General features: G+C 41.4%; 2 protein-coding genes across 4 annotated transcripts; one reads left to right on the forward strand and one right to left on the reverse strand.

Annotated features, from left to right (window-relative positions):
• Positions 1-1,517: 1,517 nt before the first annotated feature.
• Positions 1,518-6,883, forward strand: inpp1 (inositol polyphosphate-1-phosphatase). Its single transcript, XM_056403884.1, has 6 exons — positions 1,518-1,794; positions 2,509-2,714; positions 2,812-2,872; positions 4,149-4,349; positions 4,465-4,639; positions 5,571-6,883. Exons 2-6 carry the CDS (start codon positions 2,511-2,513, stop codon positions 6,067-6,069), a joined length of 1,140 nt encoding a protein of 379 aa, XP_056259859.1. The 5' UTR covers positions 1,518-1,794; positions 2,509-2,510; the 3' UTR covers positions 6,070-6,883.
• A 604-nt stretch (positions 6,884-7,487) lies between these two features.
• Positions 7,488-16,163, reverse strand: dnajc14 (DnaJ (Hsp40) homolog, subfamily C, member 14). 3 transcript variants are annotated; one of them, XM_056403852.1, is made up of 8 exons: positions 16,016-16,141; positions 15,199-15,292; positions 13,195-14,636; positions 12,940-13,046; positions 12,450-12,569; positions 12,067-12,227; positions 11,764-11,866; positions 7,488-11,406 (listed from the first exon to the last, which is right to left on the reverse strand). In XM_056403852.1, exons 3-8 carry the CDS (start codon positions 14,413-14,415, stop codon positions 11,112-11,114), a joined length of 2,007 nt encoding a protein of 668 aa, XP_056259827.1. In that variant the 5' UTR covers positions 14,416-14,636; positions 15,199-15,292; positions 16,016-16,141; the 3' UTR covers positions 7,488-11,111. The 3 variants fall into 3 exon arrangements, with proteins under 3 accessions (XP_056259827.1, XP_056259810.1, XP_056259818.1); XM_056403835.1 differs by lacking the exon at positions 15,199-15,292 and having other exon boundaries at positions 16,016-16,163; XM_056403843.1 differs by lacking the exons at positions 15,199-15,292; positions 16,016-16,141 and adding an exon at positions 15,341-15,476.
• Positions 16,164-16,190: the final 27 nt, after the last annotated feature.

A 16,190-nucleotide genomic window follows, 5' to 3' on the forward strand; every position in this document is an offset into this window, starting at 1 on the left:
TCTACAGTTTTACAGGAAGATATACTGGGGAAGGCTTTTGCTGAGTTGTGGTTCCACTTTTTAAGAACTGTAATATATTTAGAGTATCACAATATTGGGATTGTAATGTGATTACAAAAGAAACACAGCCAAAGCGTGATGCGAGAAGGACTCTGTATATTCTCTTTTCTGACATCTAGATATGATGACTTGGGCTTAATTGCTAATTCTAGTTACTACATTTATGGTGAATATGACTTGGAAATTTTTTCCATGATAATAAGTAAACCACCCACACACGCTTCTGGTTCCCAGGAACCAGAGGGGTGGGTGACTTTACACAGAGATGAAAGCCATAGCAACTTCTCCCATATATGGAGGTTTATTATCATTTTCACAAACACATAAACTATGATAACTAACTGATATTGTAAACTAACTGACTTTTTTTTTCTCTGCTAGAGGTCTGTGTCATCTTAAAACAATCTGCTGCTGGTCGCAGACAATGAAACTGGCTGTTTGGCAGTATATTTTTTCTTGGCTTAATATATTTCCTCTTGAAAGTAGTTCTTCTTTTAGGAAGTAATGTGAGCAGATAATTTTTTGGTTTTGAAAGCAACAGACAACAAGTAAGAACACACTGTTTCAAATGAAGCAAATATCTGGGGATTTTGAATTAAAGGATAATTATATTCTTCTGCTGCTTCACTTACATTTTGCTGATAATACTCCTTTACTCATCAGGCAGTAGGATGGCAACTCTCAGTGTTATATAAATACTGTGTTATCAGTTCATTAGGCCTATAATGGGGTCAATTTTAATGAATCTAAGTACTTTGTGTAGTTTTGTTTTTGCCAATGCATAAAATCCACTGGCTGATAATTCTCAAAATAGCAAAATACTATATACACAATGCCAAATTTATGACAATCCCACCCATGATTAAAACAAATTTCAGTTGTTTGGTAAATCCCTGAAATGTGAATGAATAAATATTAATAAAATGAATGTAAATTAAAAACGTGCAGGAGATGTGCTGAGATGTGTAAATGTACAAATTGATAGAACCTGGATTTATCTTTAATTCAAATTGAATCCCAGTTCATCTTAATTTGTATTGCTTTTTTTTAATATTTACAGTTTATTCAAATCAATTTAGCCTATTTCTCATTTTCTATTTATTTGCTTGTTGTTTGTATTTATCATTTATTCACTATTCAGTAAAGCACAAAAATTACATAAATACAATTATTTTCTTTTTAAATATGAGATCCTCAGCTCAATTTCCAATTTTTAATATTAACTGTGCTGGTCAATGATTTTAATCCTGTCCAGATCGTAATAATTTCAGAATCCTGTTACCTGCTGTTTTCTGTGAACTCACTGTTCGTCCTGTAATTATATTGCTTCTTTTTAAATTGAAATAAAGTATAGTCCGTGTGAGAAAAAAAAGTAGAATTTCGAATTTGCACTTAAACCTTGAACGCACCGCGGCTCCATTTCCTGTTTGTCCCTACCTTGTCAAACATACCGTGCTCGCTCTGTTTGCGCTCATGTCTGAACCTTGTGCCTGTCGGCTTAGATGTGAGAGGACTGTCCGCCCTTCCTTTCGATAGGAAACTCGTACTGACGTAAAGGAACCAGAGCAGGCAGATCCCCGTGTTAATTAAGAGCGTTAATGTCACTGTTTTAGTGAATCTATGCGGCCTGTCTCATTCTGCTCGCACTAAATTAACCAGGTTTGGTGACTACAGGGCGGACAGGAAAAAACAGCCACCGACAGGGACATACGAGAGGAAAATAAGCAGTGTTTGGTAAGGTTTCAGTCATTTCACCGTAGTGTTTTTTTTTTTTTCTCTGACGTTTAAATTCCTTTGCTACGTTATCTATCCTGACGAATGCTAAGCTAAACAATTGCAACACCGACCACTGTAAAGTTGGGAGCAGTGGTATAGCTGGCTGGATTAAAGTTCACTACAGTTTCAGGTGAAAATAACTAAATTCACATTATTTAGGTTTCATGGAGGCCTGTCTTTCCACCCCCAGAGGAGAGATGGAAGAGAATAAACACTGTAATATTCCTCTGACATAACACAGCACTCCTCAGTGTGTGGGTGGCCCTCAGCAGTCACTTTCTACACACCTTATTGTGCTTTGTTGTTTGTCTAACTCATATGATCCACAGCTTTGTTCTGAAGCTTTGCATATGTTTTACTGAAGAGGACTGTGAGCTGCAGAATCCATCAGTCATTTGACTTCATCAGAGATGGTGTGTGGTTCACTTGCAAAGACCTGAATCCCACATCCTCCCTCATGCTCATGTCTTTTTTCAGAAATGCCCTGTTTTCATTTTGAGGCTATAAATAACTCAGTATGTGTAAGTGTGACCTGCCTCATCTCTTTTTTTGTCTCCCTCTCTCTCTCTCTCTCTCTCTCTCTCTCTCTCTCTCTATCTCTCTCTCTCTCACACACAAACACAGTTTCCATCTCCATGTTGACTAAACCCTCTCTTCCCCTCCTCTGTTCAGGCATGGCTGATCTGCTGAGGCTGCTGCTGCGGGTGGCTGAGAAAGCGGCTAACGTGGCTCGGGTCTGCAGGCAGGAGGCTCCTCTCTTTCAGCTCCTCGTACAAGAGAAGACCGGAGATGACAAGAACAAGAAGTTCGTCCAGGACTTCAAGACTCTCGCTGATGTGGTGATCCAGGAGATGATCCGACATGACGTTGGTGCTCAGGTAGGAGCAGTCGTTGCATATGTATGGACTGTAGAAATGTACTGAAAGTGGACTGTGTGCTGCATTTGAATGATGTCCTGTCTTGTCTTTTGTGCAGTTCCCTGAAATGGCTGGCTTCATTCATGGAGAGGAGTCCAACAAGTTTGAAAATGGGCTTGGTAAATATTTAATATTACACTGACCACACTACATGCTCTTGTACTCTGCTTACTTTGGGTGTTAATAACTTTACAGTTAAAGCATACTTTGGGTTAAAAGTAACATTAGTCATTTGCACAACCAGCCCCCAGTCTGTAGCCAAATATTCAACTCGTGCACTGGATCTTGTTTGGCTGAAACCACCGTGTGTTTGGGGTCATTTGGGGTCTTGCATGGGAATTTTACCAGTCCAGCACTGAATCCCTGTGTTCCTGCTACAGTTTTCTGCAAAAGCTGATGTTCAGATTTGCAGCTTACGCAGTTTATCAACTTTTATTTCTCTTTGAACGCTACTAGGAATGAAGTCTGTCCTGGAGAGGGCCCCCCAGACTCACAGGGGCCCTCAGGGTCACTACTGTGCATGTCAGCTGTTGTTTGGTATTTGTTTGATTGCAACAGAACTTGCACGACTACACGGCAATATCAACAAAGGCAGCTCCTGCTAACAGCTAATCTTGTAGAATGGCCTTCTGGTTTACTTGATGCTGAAATTAGTTGATCTTACTCTAACAACTTAATTATCAATTAATCAGCTCAGTATTTCCTTGTTTAATCAATGAATTGTTTTGGCTATAAAACATCAGAAAACACATTTTCCTGAAGCCGAACCTTCAATCTTCCAAGTGTTTTGTTGTGTTCGACCTACAGTCCAAAAACCAGAGATATTCAGTTTACTGTCACATGAGAAGAAGAGCACCACTTCCTTACATTTGAGAAGCTGGAACCAGATAATATTGGTAATTTTTGCATGTAATTGACTACAGTTAATCAACTATCAAAATGTTTACTGATTAATTTTCTGTCAATAGATAATAATAATAATTTTAGTTCTTGTTAATATGGCAGTCAAAGGTACATTATTCTAAATAATGCTGTGTCTGATCAAATTTTAATTAGATGAATTGAAAATATGGGGCCAGGAATTGTTCCACTGCAGGAGTACTGGTTGGCTTCAGGCTCTCTTTGTGTGAGCGGGGAGGTTAATAATAATAATCACTTCACCTTCATAGTGGAAAACTAAATGCTAGAAGGGCTAAAAATACACTTGACCTGATGTTCAGCGCCTGGGCTTCACCATGATTGAGTCATCAAGTAAAATAATCAGACATAAAGTCAACACATCAGTGTGTCGCTGTCCAAATATTTTAGCTTACTGCACCTTTCACTGTGTAAATATTTAAAGTAATTTGTAGTAGAGTAATCAATTGAAGCCTCACTGACTGTGTGGGTCAACAGGAGAGAGTGTGACCGTCACAGTGTGCGGTACAGAAGAGGAAACCGCAGCGCTGCTGGCCGCGGTGCTGGATGGAGACCACACGGCGGCGTCTCTGCTGGCTCGAGCCATCCACCAAAACCCGGCGAACATCGACAGCAGCACTGATGGTCTGACGGTGCCCCTCAGCCCCTCTGAGCTCGGCATCTGGATCGACCCCATAGGTGAAAGGCTCTGCATTTTCCTCTTTGGCGCAGTGAATTCATCTGAGGGCAGAGCTGAGCTTCTTATCTCAGACCTCAGTGACGACTCACTGTCCACTGTTGTTTTTTAATTAAGATGCCACCAGCCAGTACATAGAGGGCAGAGAGGAGGTGCTGGAGAAGGGTCACCTGTCTCCTTCTGGTCTGCACTGCGCTTTGGTTCTGATCGGGGTTTACCTCCGGAGCACAGGCGAGCCTGTCATGGGCGTCATCAACCAACCATTCAACTACAAAGATCCCTCAGGTGGAGGGTAAGTAAAAACAACTGTTGCAATTGTAGCATGTATGAACGTTTGAGCACCCTTCTACTTGTAAAGTCTGAGAACTAGTCGGGATAGGTCCAGAGCTGTCATTAGGAATTGTCAGCTGATGAGCAGAGTTGATCAATACTCTCACTACTTAAGACCTTGTGGGAACAATCAACAACCACAGGCTCCTCTAAGCAACTGACTGAGAATCTGAAAAATGAAGCTAACCGATGCCTACAAAGCAGAGGCGGCTATAAGAATATATCAAACCGCTTCCAGGTTGAAATTTCCACTGCCCAAAATGTCATTAAGAAGTGACAGCTAAAAGGGAACTGTGGAAGTCGGGACAAAATCTGGAAGACTAAGAAAACTATCAGATAAAATTGCACGACTCCAGGGCAGAAAGAAAACAAAGCCCCCATATGCCTGCACAGGAGCTGCAGGTCCAGCTGACAACAGGAGTGGTGCAGCATTCCTCTGATGCACAAACAGGCTCTAACTGGAAGAATCATCAGAAGAAAACTTTACCTGCAGCCTCCTCGCACAAGTCAACATGTTACAATCTCAGTTTTTTGTTTTAAGATTCAAGTGTGGAAACATTCAGTGATGAGTCTGATACCCAACATGTCAGAGCAATCGTCAAACTGTCGGGAGTGTTTAGATGATGAGGTGACTCACTGCCTGACGAAACTCCTGAACCTTTTGAGCAACAACAATCATATCCAGCTGTCTCGGCTTAAATTCACTGGAGAGTTAACAGTGATTGTTGCAGTCCTCCAGTCAGCTCATGTTGATGTTCGAGAGAGGGAATGATCTGTCAGTCATCTTTGGTATGAGTCTGTATTGTGGAGGTGTCTTTGTCTTCCTCTGTGTCTCCCTTGAAGTAAAATATCACCTAATATCTCACCTACCCACTGCTTGCTTATATCCACAGCTGGAGAGGGAAGCACTTCTGGGGTGTGTCCTGTGGCGACATCAACGTCTGCTCGCTGTCCCGGCCCAAAGGTAACTCTGAAAGCGGGCGAGGTCTCTCTGTGGTGCTAAGCTCCAGTGAGAAGCAGGTAGTAAAGGAATCCCTGACCTCACTGTGCAGCCCCGAGCAGCTGGTCTACGCCTCTGGAGCCGGCTACAAGATCCTGTGCGTCATTCAGGGCCTTGCTGACGTCTACGTCCTCTCAGAGGGCAGCACCTTTAAGTGGGACTCGTGCGCCCCTCATGCCCTGCTCCGAGCGCTCGGAGGAGGAGTGGTGGACCTGACTAAGAGTCTGCAGTCCAGCTCTGGATCACAGGATCACCAGACAGAACTGACCTATCACCAGCCTTACGCTGAGTGTAAAGGAGCCGACCGCTGGGCTAACCATGGCGGCCTGGTGGCTTATCGAGACTGTTCTCAGCTCCGCAGCATCGTCGCGGCCCTGAAAGGCAAGCTGTAGTTGAAAACACAGTGGATGTAGTCAGCATACACTGATGCAGTTATTGTTATGTATATGATCATATTCATTTTTTTTCTATATCAGAGGATAGAAAGTTGGCATTGAAGGATGAAATATTTTAATTATAATGAATACTGTATTATTTTTAACCATATATATATGCAAGTGTATATTTTACAAGGTAAACTTCAGGTCTGGGCCAAAAAATATTTGCAAATATTGTTTAGTTTTTAGTCTTGAGGTTCAGGGGGAAAACGTTTAGCAAAACCTGAGTGAATCTAATTCATTTGAGAACAATAAGCAAACAAGAGCGCACTGATGCTGGCAAGGCTATCAAGCTTCAGGTTAGAAAGATTTGTTCAGAAAGCAAAATGAAGTGTAATGTATGGGAACTTAACAGGTGATGCTCATGCATCAAACCTCCGTGAAATCCAAAATATGAAAAAGCCAATTTTATTCTTGGGTTCATTGTCAATATATTGTACCAACTGAGACATGCAGGAAGATGCTCCCAGTTCAGTCGTCAGTTCATAGAAATTCACTGAATTTAAACATTGGGAAGTCTGAGGCCAAATGTTTTCTGGCATCGAAAAGAGAAAATGACAGAAAAAGTTTGGGAACCGCTGATTTACATCTCACCAGACTGGTGTAACTTCCCTCACAGGACAGCACAATGGACGGCAGAAAGTTTAGACAATCAGATAATGCTCTGGTTACTTCCTCCTAGCAGCTACAACAAACTTAACATTATTTGTGAATTCTGTTAAGCTCAGGCCTGATAGGCATTTATTAAACATTTGCTAAAGCTTTGTAACTGTTTGTCTCCATGTGGCATAAAGAGATTGTCAGAGTTAGGATGAACTACAGTGCTCACTGCTGGACAGCTGAGGAACGCTTCACTGCCAGAGGAAAGGTAACATGACATCATAAGGCTGCTTCTGACTGATCTGAGGGATTTTTGTTGGATTCAAAGGTCTAAATTGCAGTTATGAAAAGTGATATTGCAATTTTTCCACCCCATCTAACCTGTTGAAGGCTATATTAAGTCAAGAGAGGGAGCTAGACTCTGCACCTCTCAGAAACAACTCCTTGTAAGGAGCAGAGGGATACACATGCCCTGCCCTCTTTCCACGGCCATGGCACCATTATTTAACAAGGTCAGAGAGTGGAAAAGCCATATGAGGTAAAACAGTGACACAGAGCCCTTTTCAGCGTGGGTTTACAGTAAAATGAAATATTAGGCCAATTCGAAGGACGGGACCTCGGCAAGCTAACAGGCTGCTCTGAGCGGGATTCTTAGTGTTGACACATGTAACCTTACTGTGTATGTTTTAAAAAGATTTGTAACATTGATATGCATCGTTAGGAACTAATAAATCATTTGTTAAGTATATACTGAGCACAGAACAGAACAAACATTGTGCATATAGGAAATCATCTTTATTTTGAAAACCAGAGAAAGCGGGGGAACGAAACCCAACAGCGATATTTTAAAACTGTTTGCCAGCCAGGGAACTCGCCACATAATTCCCTACAAAAAACCCTGATGATTGTCAGATATTTTTTGCAATACTTCTGCATATTCTGTTAAAAACTTGAGAAAAAAAAACTCTTAAGTGTTGGCTCTTTCTTTGACTTCGAACTGCTACCTTTAACATACAGCACTGTACATTCTTAAGTCAAGGTGGACATGTGGAAAACAACGTGTTCTGCTTAACGTCGGTGCAGTTTCCTACACAGGGAAAAGTAGATTTTCGACAGTATATCATGATCCAAAAACCAGTTCTCAGAAAAAGTGAATAAGAACACAGATGGTCAACGCCTCAATGAGTATGTAAGAAGAATAATTGTTGGAAAAGAAAATCTGGAGCAAATGTAGCAAATTTGTGAACGAAATACTACCAAAGTAATTTCTGTCTGATTATCACATACTAACAATCTGAATGTAACCCTGACATCTTTGAAAATTACATTTTATAGCCCTCATAGTTTTGGCTTGGCTCTAATCTTCCTTAAGGCTATCAAGTTGTTTTTATCAAAATAGACTTAATGCAGGACTAGTTTTACTCTCTCGTTTTGTGAGATTACTTTGATTTCATTTGAAAGGAAGGGCCACTTTAATTTACAGTAACTCAATCCATGTCTGGGAAACTGGCCAAATATACGAGAGGAAAACAATGTGTCACATGAAGAGAAATGTGGTAAACTTAATGTCCTGCTTCAGTGAACTCGACATTTGCAACAAAGGTTCATCTTTTAAGGCGACTACAGATTCCAGAGCGGTAAGTGAAGTGCAATGGGCTGTCAACTCAAACCTTGTTTTTTAAAAAAAAAAAGAAAAAGAAAAGCCAGTCATTTAACATTCATTTTCAACCAAAAAAAAAAAAAAAAAAAGCTTAGCGAGCTACACCTCCTACTCAGCTGCAGCTGGAGGAGTCTGGTTAAGCTAAATCACTGATGACTGTTCAAAACCCTCTGATGTTATTACAGGGGTGGGTGTGCAAATTAACACAAAAGAAAAAAATATGAACATGGTATTTCTCTTCCACTGTCAATATAAAAAATAGCCTTTATCAAATGCCTTGTATCACTACAGTCGCACAATCTTCACATATCAGGTGTAAACAATAACAGTTCAGGTTTCTTCAATTAACCTATGATGAAGATTAAAGTATAATTTTCATGTAAAAACCATTTTAAGAAACCAAACCCAAAATACAACCACTTATTGGCTTCGTGACCCGTTCTTGTTGTTACATACAGTAACACAGGGGAGATTAAGAGTAAATCAGTTTAGATTTAAATTAGATTTTCTGTGAATCTGTGACCTTGACATTTTGAAAGCTGAAGCACATCCAGTTTTCACCTGTGTTCAAGACTCTACACTCGCTGACACATCACCACAACACTTACGAGTCAGAATGTGAACATTGTTCATTATAAGCCGCAGAATTATTTATTTTCAGTGTTTATTTTTCTGGGTGACGTTCATGACAGATCACTCAGGTACAAGTTTTGGTTTAATGTGTCACCAAAACATCCTGGTAGGCATAAAATGGCACTTAAAGAAAATGGTGGAAGATTTAGAAAAATGTTATTAAAGTTATTTCAGAAATAACTTGAACAACTATATAAATCTCTGCAGATGCAACATGTTTTCAAACTGCTGCCTTTTACTGTGAATCCAGTAATGATCAGAGTGAGAAAAAGGATGAATCAAGTAGTGACAATTTTGATCGGAAAAAAACAAATCATGTTGCAAGTTTACAAAAAGGTCAGGTTTGCATTTGTAAAGTAGCACAATGTCTAATTTTAAATTAAATCAATACATTTAAGACTCAGGTAGCTGTTAACTGATCTATTTTCTGATGTATTATTAGCCGTCAGTCAGCCGTGACAAGTGTTTTCAATAGGCCACCATCTAACATCATAAGTCAGTATTGTGGTTACACAGTGGATCAACAGGGGGCAGTATAAATCTATTCTATGTTTGAAATAGTGCTGACAAGATATCAACATTTCAAAATGTCAAGGTGTCACCTATGAAGTTTTGAAACACCAATGAATTCACTCCCACTGTTAGATTTCATTAATGCCAACCCAGGTCTGAGATAATAAACAACAGGCAGATTTAGCATGTTTGAATCGGTATATCTCAAAACAAATAAAGCCCTTTTATATTTTTCACTTTAACAAGTCCAGAGTTTACATCCTGACTCCATCACAGGTTATTGTCTCTGGCTTCTGAAAGGTTCACAAAATCTGACTTGGGCTGTCTGAGATGTTCAAATGACTTTACTTCTTGAATTTTGAGCCTGTTGCTCTTAAAAACAAATCAAATTTTATAGAAAGTGGCCTCCAATGCAGGATGTGATTCTTTGCTAATTGCCACACAAAGATCAGCACTTATTCTAACATAACTAATTCTGAATGAGATGGTATAGCATGTGACTGTGCCACATTACATGGCCGAATCTCCACGAAGCAACTACAGGATTTTTAATAAAATGAAACAATTGAAACTGAACCTCTAGTGAGCGCAAATTTATCATTTCAGTAAACTTCATCACAGAAGGATCCAAGTAATATTTAATTATGTGTATGGAATTTTACTGTTTGTATTATAATAATCAAAATAACCTGGGACAAATATGTGTGGATGCTAGTTGTCTCAGTGGATTTCTAATGCAGGAGGATGACTGCATGTGACCTACATTAAGCCATGCATACTAAAAGTGTTTTTGCCTTCTCTTGCCATCTGTGTGCCTACTAGCAGAGAACCACACCGTGCCCTGATTTAACTGTAAATACTGGCCACTCTCAGGTCAGCTCTCCTATAAAAATGTGGCTACTGCACACTTGTTTTGAATTGGCTGATTTGTTTTTGTAAATTTACATTAGATGTGTTAGGTTTTGGCTGGTTTGAGTTCATTCTTGAAATATGGTGGGCGGGGTGCAGACCTAGAAGTAGATCCACATGCCACTAACGTGAGTAACATTGACACAGTGATGTTGCTCAAATCTTTATCTTCTTAATGTCGATTATAGCGATCCACAATTAACAGTCCATCTGACTGCAACCCTCTTCAACAGTCAGAAGTCAATGTCTTAAACCAACCTTATATAAAACATTAACAACATAATTGCGAGAACTAAAGTGTTAAAATGCAGGTGAATAAATCATGCATTGCAGGATTTGGCAGGAAATTATGAGAGAAAATGTTTCATTACAGCATCCTGATAGGGATTTCAATGCCAAGGCTACCGTCGTCTTAAAGACCAACAAAAAATAAGGTGAAATGAGAGGTAAAGCACCATCACTGCCACCTCTTCAGCCCTAATTCAATACTTGTTTTCAGTCCACAGGCTCCTCTTCGTGATCCAGTCTCTCTCTCCTCTGGCTGATCTGAGTGCAGCCTTACCCATATGAATCTTCTCCAGTTCAGATCTTGGCATGCCAACAGGCAGGCGAGAGACAAACATTGCCATTATTTATTGTGTCCCTGTGTTGCTTTGTTGATACTCTGAGAAGTCAACAGACTTCACCTCTGGAAAGGCTTCCGGACCTTCTTCCTCCTCCTGGGGGGTTTGCCGCTTTCAGCCCACGTCTCACTGGACTCTGGCCGGTGACTCCCTGGCATGTGGAAACCTGTCTGGCCTGGGGGAGGGGAGAACGGGGGCGCTCCAGCACCAGGTGGGTGATGATGAGGCGGACCTGAGGGGAAGAAGCCCCCATTGGCAGCCATGTCATTAGAAGGTCCTCCTTTGAAGATGCGGTTGAAGAAGTCCTGCAAATCGGCGGGGTTGGTTGGACCTGTGGCGTGCTCTGAGGGCATCCTGAAAGGAAAAGTTGGAGGGTTCAGAGATCTTTTGCACTGGAGACTCAAGTGTAATGGTGTAGTTTTCTCCTTTTAGAGACGGTCTCTGCAAGTGTGGGACGATTGGACCATAAAGTATCTTGATTAAAAATACAAACAAAAGTACCAAAGCTATGCACAAAAAGCAGTTTATGAGGAAAAATGTAGACACAGATGAGCAAGAGCAGGATGACATGTTATGTTTATGCTCCCATGGAGCCACAACAACAACCTTAATATGAAGAAGAAGAATGATGACAACAGGAATACTTGTGGAGTTCTGGACAGGGGTCCCTGACAGCACATATATGTTCAATTCTAAACACAGGGGACATACCTGTGTCGTGTAGCGTTGCTGTTGTTCTTTGAACCAAAGGAGATGTGATAGGGCACACGGTGTGTGTCAGGAGAAATGCCTATTCTTTGGCAACCTGCCCACTCTGAAACATGACACCATCACAACAGGTCACAGAGAGAAAAAGTATAACCAAAAAACACGTTTTTCCATCCCTTGAGGGATAGATACCGATAATACATGAGCTCATGCAAACTACAGAGTGTATTACTGGTTAGTTACTGGAATAAAGAAGGAAGGAATAAAGAAATAATAAAGGAATAAAGAAATAAAATCTTTATGTACCTGTAATATCATAGACTTTGCCATCCATACAGGCAAAGTATGTGATGCGTAGGCCCAACATGCTGGACTCGGCCCACAGGTCCCCCTCCTCAGCACTATGGCAACGGTTGCATTCAGCACAGAACCGGGCCTCAGCAGGTTCACGATCCATCTCGAACCGTCTGCACACGCACACGCACAGACATACATGCACACACACACACACACACAGACAGACAGACAGACAGACACACACACACCAGGAAGGTGAAAGGTCTGCAGCATGAGACACAATTCAGCTGTGTGTAATACAAAATGTTTAAGTTTAGGCTTAAACATTGTGAAACAGCATGTTTCAGACGCTGATGCTGATGTATCATGACGTTGGGTGTGTAGCGACATACTTGTGTTTGCCTTCACACTTGGTACACATCATGGTATTCATGGCTTCCTTCAGGTCATCCTGCAGTTTAGTGAGAAACTCATTCATGGACTTTGAGAGCTCAGTTGCTGCCATGCGTTTCCTGTGTGGGAACGAGACAGACTGGTTGGTGATGTGCTACAACATTGCAGGCTAAAAGAATTTCTCCTTACCATCACTATTTTGCATAAATTGAAGTAAAGAACATGACAAATAATGCAAAGTCAGTATTCAATGAGGAGCTCGTTCAATCTAAAGTGCTTAACAAAAGAAGGATGATATTCAATTCTACCAAAGAGATATTACAACTGTACATCTGCAGAAAATACTAAAGATTGTTGTGTCAGTGTAACTGACAATAGATGAAAAAAACTTATGTAATAAATGCAGTAAATGATTTTTGAAGAAACTTGATATGTTTTTTGCTTTATTTTGCTTTTGTCCTATGATAACCACTTATTCTGTGTACTCACAACTCATACTCTCGTCGTGTTTCTGGGTTACTGACAATATCCCAGGCAGCCCTCAGTACTTTGAACGCCTCTCCAGCTCGTGGGTGTTTATTCTTGTCTGGATGAACCTGAAAGAGAAAGGACAGATTAAAAGGTTACATGAGGAAAGGAGAAAAATTCAGCCTCAGATGCCGTTTATTAGTCATTATTGCAGACATCCAATAATATGTAAAATACACAGTACTTTTCACTCAGCCACCAGCACTTCACACATACCTGGACAGCCAGCTGTCTGTAGGCCTTCTTCAGCTCAGCCTCAGTGGCATGCACCTCCACACCGAGCACTGTAAAGGGGTCGAGCTCGTCCTCTGGTACCTCAGCCAATGCCAGCAATCTCTCCAGCTCCTGACCTGAATGGCCCCTCCCTGCTCTGCCGGGTGACTCAGGCATGGATGGAGGTACATGGCTATCCCTCCTGAATCGACTTCGAACTCTCTCCAGCAGGGACACCACCCTCTTCCAAAACTTCGACTCCTGACAAGCTGTCCAGTAGCGTTTTCCCCGCTCTCCACCAAGTCGGACCAACACACCCTTCGCCCACTGGGACCCGAGAATAACCAAAGCACAGAAAAGTCTGAAACAAGATAAGGCAGCTGTCTTTACCCACTTCACTGACCTAACAATTTTATCAACCAGGTCTGCTCCTGCGCATTTAGTCCATTTCAGAATCCGACTAGCGTCCGCCTTCATCCCCGGTATATCTGTGATCTTTACAAAGAGCTGCTGCCCAAAGTTGTAAAGTTTCACCCCTCCTGTCTCCACACCGACTCCACAATTGTGAGTTAATGTGACAATAATCTCAATCATCATGTGGACACAGGAGATGCACCAGAAACTGAGAGACCCTGACAGCATCTCCTTGAAAGCTAAGATGAGTTGGTTGCCTGTCCGCCGGCGGCCCCGATTCTGCTGATGTTGGTGGTGGTTACGTCTGCGGGTCTGCTTGTGCCGGCCACCACTGGACAGAACATTGCCTTTTTGAATGGAGGCAACAGCACTTTGACTGCTCTGCTCGGAAAAAGAACCGCTGCTCTTCAGTCTGAACCTCCGGCCACTTCCCACATTCCTCCAACCAGACTCTCCATTCATGTGCTGCTCCCTCACAGTTTCATCCTCTTCTTGACTTATAAATTGCGAGTTTTCGTGATCTGCAGCGCTGTCATGCTCGAACCCATCTGATGCCTCCTCAGTTTCCTCTTTGGCCTCTGTAGATCCACAATATTCTGTTTCACCAAGTCCAGAGTCTTGTGGAGTGGCTGGGTTTGGGGTGTCCTGAGATTTGAGACAGGCTGTTTTGTCCTCCTGCTCGGAGTCATCATCAGTCTCTCTTGTCTCACACTGACTAGATTTGGTCACTAAGGTGGAATCACCATCAGGGATCTCCTCGTCAGTGTCTGTAACGCCATCCATCTCCTTCTCGGCTGCTTCCCTCTCCATGTTCCTTACAGCTGTTTGACGGAAGCGCTGTGAAACTGGATACTCATGGAAGATGACATCCTAGATCCATAATCTGTGGCAACATTTTCCCCAGACTCACACAAAAACGTGAGACTGGGGGCTCCTGAAGTTCTGTCTCAGGTTCACCATATCAGCAGCCACTTCCAGGTGTCAAAGGCTTTTACATGCCTAACAGCTCACATCATGCATCAGGCTGTTTCCTGAAAAGCAACAGAATGAGGTATAAATCAGCAGTCATTTATATCACAGTAAACCATTTTACACTTTCTTAAAAAGTAAAATCACTAAATTTGATGGAAACGTAAGAGTAGTAGGTGATACTATTTATTTAGCAAAGAACAGACACTTTCAAGTCAGTGTGTGAATCAACATCACAATATAAAACTACTCAAACCATGACAGATTTTATCCATATCATCCATCCCCAAAGAGCAGTTCAGTTGAAATTATTGGTCAGTTCTTCAGCTGATTGACAGAAAATGAATCACCAACAATTTTCACTACTTCTGGGTTTTGGACTGCTGTTGGGGGAAAACGAGACATTTGAAGACCTCAAACTGGGATCAATTTAGCAAAAAATAATAATTTATTAATCGGCTATGCAAGTAATCCTTACAACCCAGGGAGCAATGGTTAAGATTGAGTAACTCAAACAAGGCTCCTGAAATGTTATCAAGAGGAAAACTATATATTCAACACATTTATAATAAACAAAGACTAGATTTGGGGGTGTGAAAAGGTAAACTGCTACTATAATATTACCACTATTATGATTCCAGTTCACCACGACTGTGTAACATGAAGGCTCCTCTTCACATATGAAACATGCTTTTAGGTTTTAGAGGTTCAGCTGTTCCTGAAGGAATAAATCAAGACCGAATGACTTCATTAATGATTAACTTACATGAGATGTAGCTACATGATCTTATGTATCCAGTCGTTATAGAAGTGATCAAGTTGATCAAGATGTTCAGACATTGCAGATTACATTAAATTACACTGTTTTGTTGTTTGCTAATTCAGTTAGCCAAAGAGAAACACGCTGCATCTAAAAAAAAAAAAAACACGAGCTGCAGCAACAAACGTTTGACCTTTCAGAGGCGATAAAAACCGGGAAGAACAAAGCCACCAGAAAACGGTGAACCCTGTTTGACAAACCTCATGTCAATATAATCCTGATAACAAGAGCAGATGTTTTACAGGCGGCTAATGTTAGCAGGCAGCCAGGCTGTTAGCATGGAGAGGAAGCAGCCAACCAGCTGGACGACAGACAGGAGCTAAAATTAGCTTGCCTCTGACTGGCTAACCTGACAATATTTCGCCTAAATAAGGTCTCAAACGAGGATAAAACGACAGCACAGCAGTTAAGTGTAAACGCCTTTAGCTAGCAAGCAGCCAACCGAGCAGCTAACCGTTAGCTACTAACAGCATAACGAGTCTGACTAGCTAATATTAACGCCTGTCGCCTCCTGTGGGGTCTGACGAGTAAGATAAGGCATGTTTAGGACACTAGGCGAGTCCCGTAGGTAGGCACATTATTTTGCATTTTGCAGTCAAACAAACTAGATGTCATATATACCTCTCAGAAAACTGTGTAACCTTGTTTGTTAACAGACAGCCAAGTGTCCGTGTTGTTTTTTTTTTTTTTTAGCTACTTCTTCTTCTTCTGCTCCTTTTCCTACTTCTGCCTATTTCTTCCTAGTCCTCGTCCTCCTTCCCGTTCTTCTTCTACGATTATTTCTGACAGCATTACA

This window comes from Seriola aureovittata, chromosome 2 (genome assembly GCF_021018895.1).
Source record: "Seriola aureovittata isolate HTS-2021-v1 ecotype China chromosome 2, ASM2101889v1, whole genome shotgun sequence".
NCBI lineage: Eukaryota > Metazoa > Chordata > Actinopteri > Carangiformes > Carangidae > Seriola > Seriola aureovittata.

Coding starts and splice junctions, on each gene's coding strand:
- inpp1 (XM_056403884.1), top strand. CDS start 2,511: ATGGCTGATCTGCTGAGGCTGCTGCTGCGGGTGGCTGAGAAAGCGGCT. Junction 2,715..2,811: donor GACATGACGTTGGTGCTCAG/GTAGGAGCAGTC, acceptor TCTTTTGTGCAG/TTCCCTGAAATGGCTGGCTT. Junction 4,350..4,464: donor CATCTGGATCGACCCCATAG/GTGAAAGGCTCT, acceptor TTTTTAATTAAG/ATGCCACCAGCCAGTACATA.
- dnajc14 (XM_056403835.1), bottom strand. CDS start 14,415: ATGGAGAGGGAAGCAGCCGAGAAGGAGATGGATGGCGTTACAGACACT. Junction 13,047..13,194: donor ACAGACAGCTGGCTGTCCAG/GTATGTGTGAAG, acceptor TTTCTCTTTCAG/GTTCATCCAGACAAGAATAA. Junction 11,867..12,066: donor CAAAGTCTATGATATTACAG/GTACATAAAGAT, acceptor GTCATGTTTCAG/AGTGGGCAGGTTGCCAAAGA.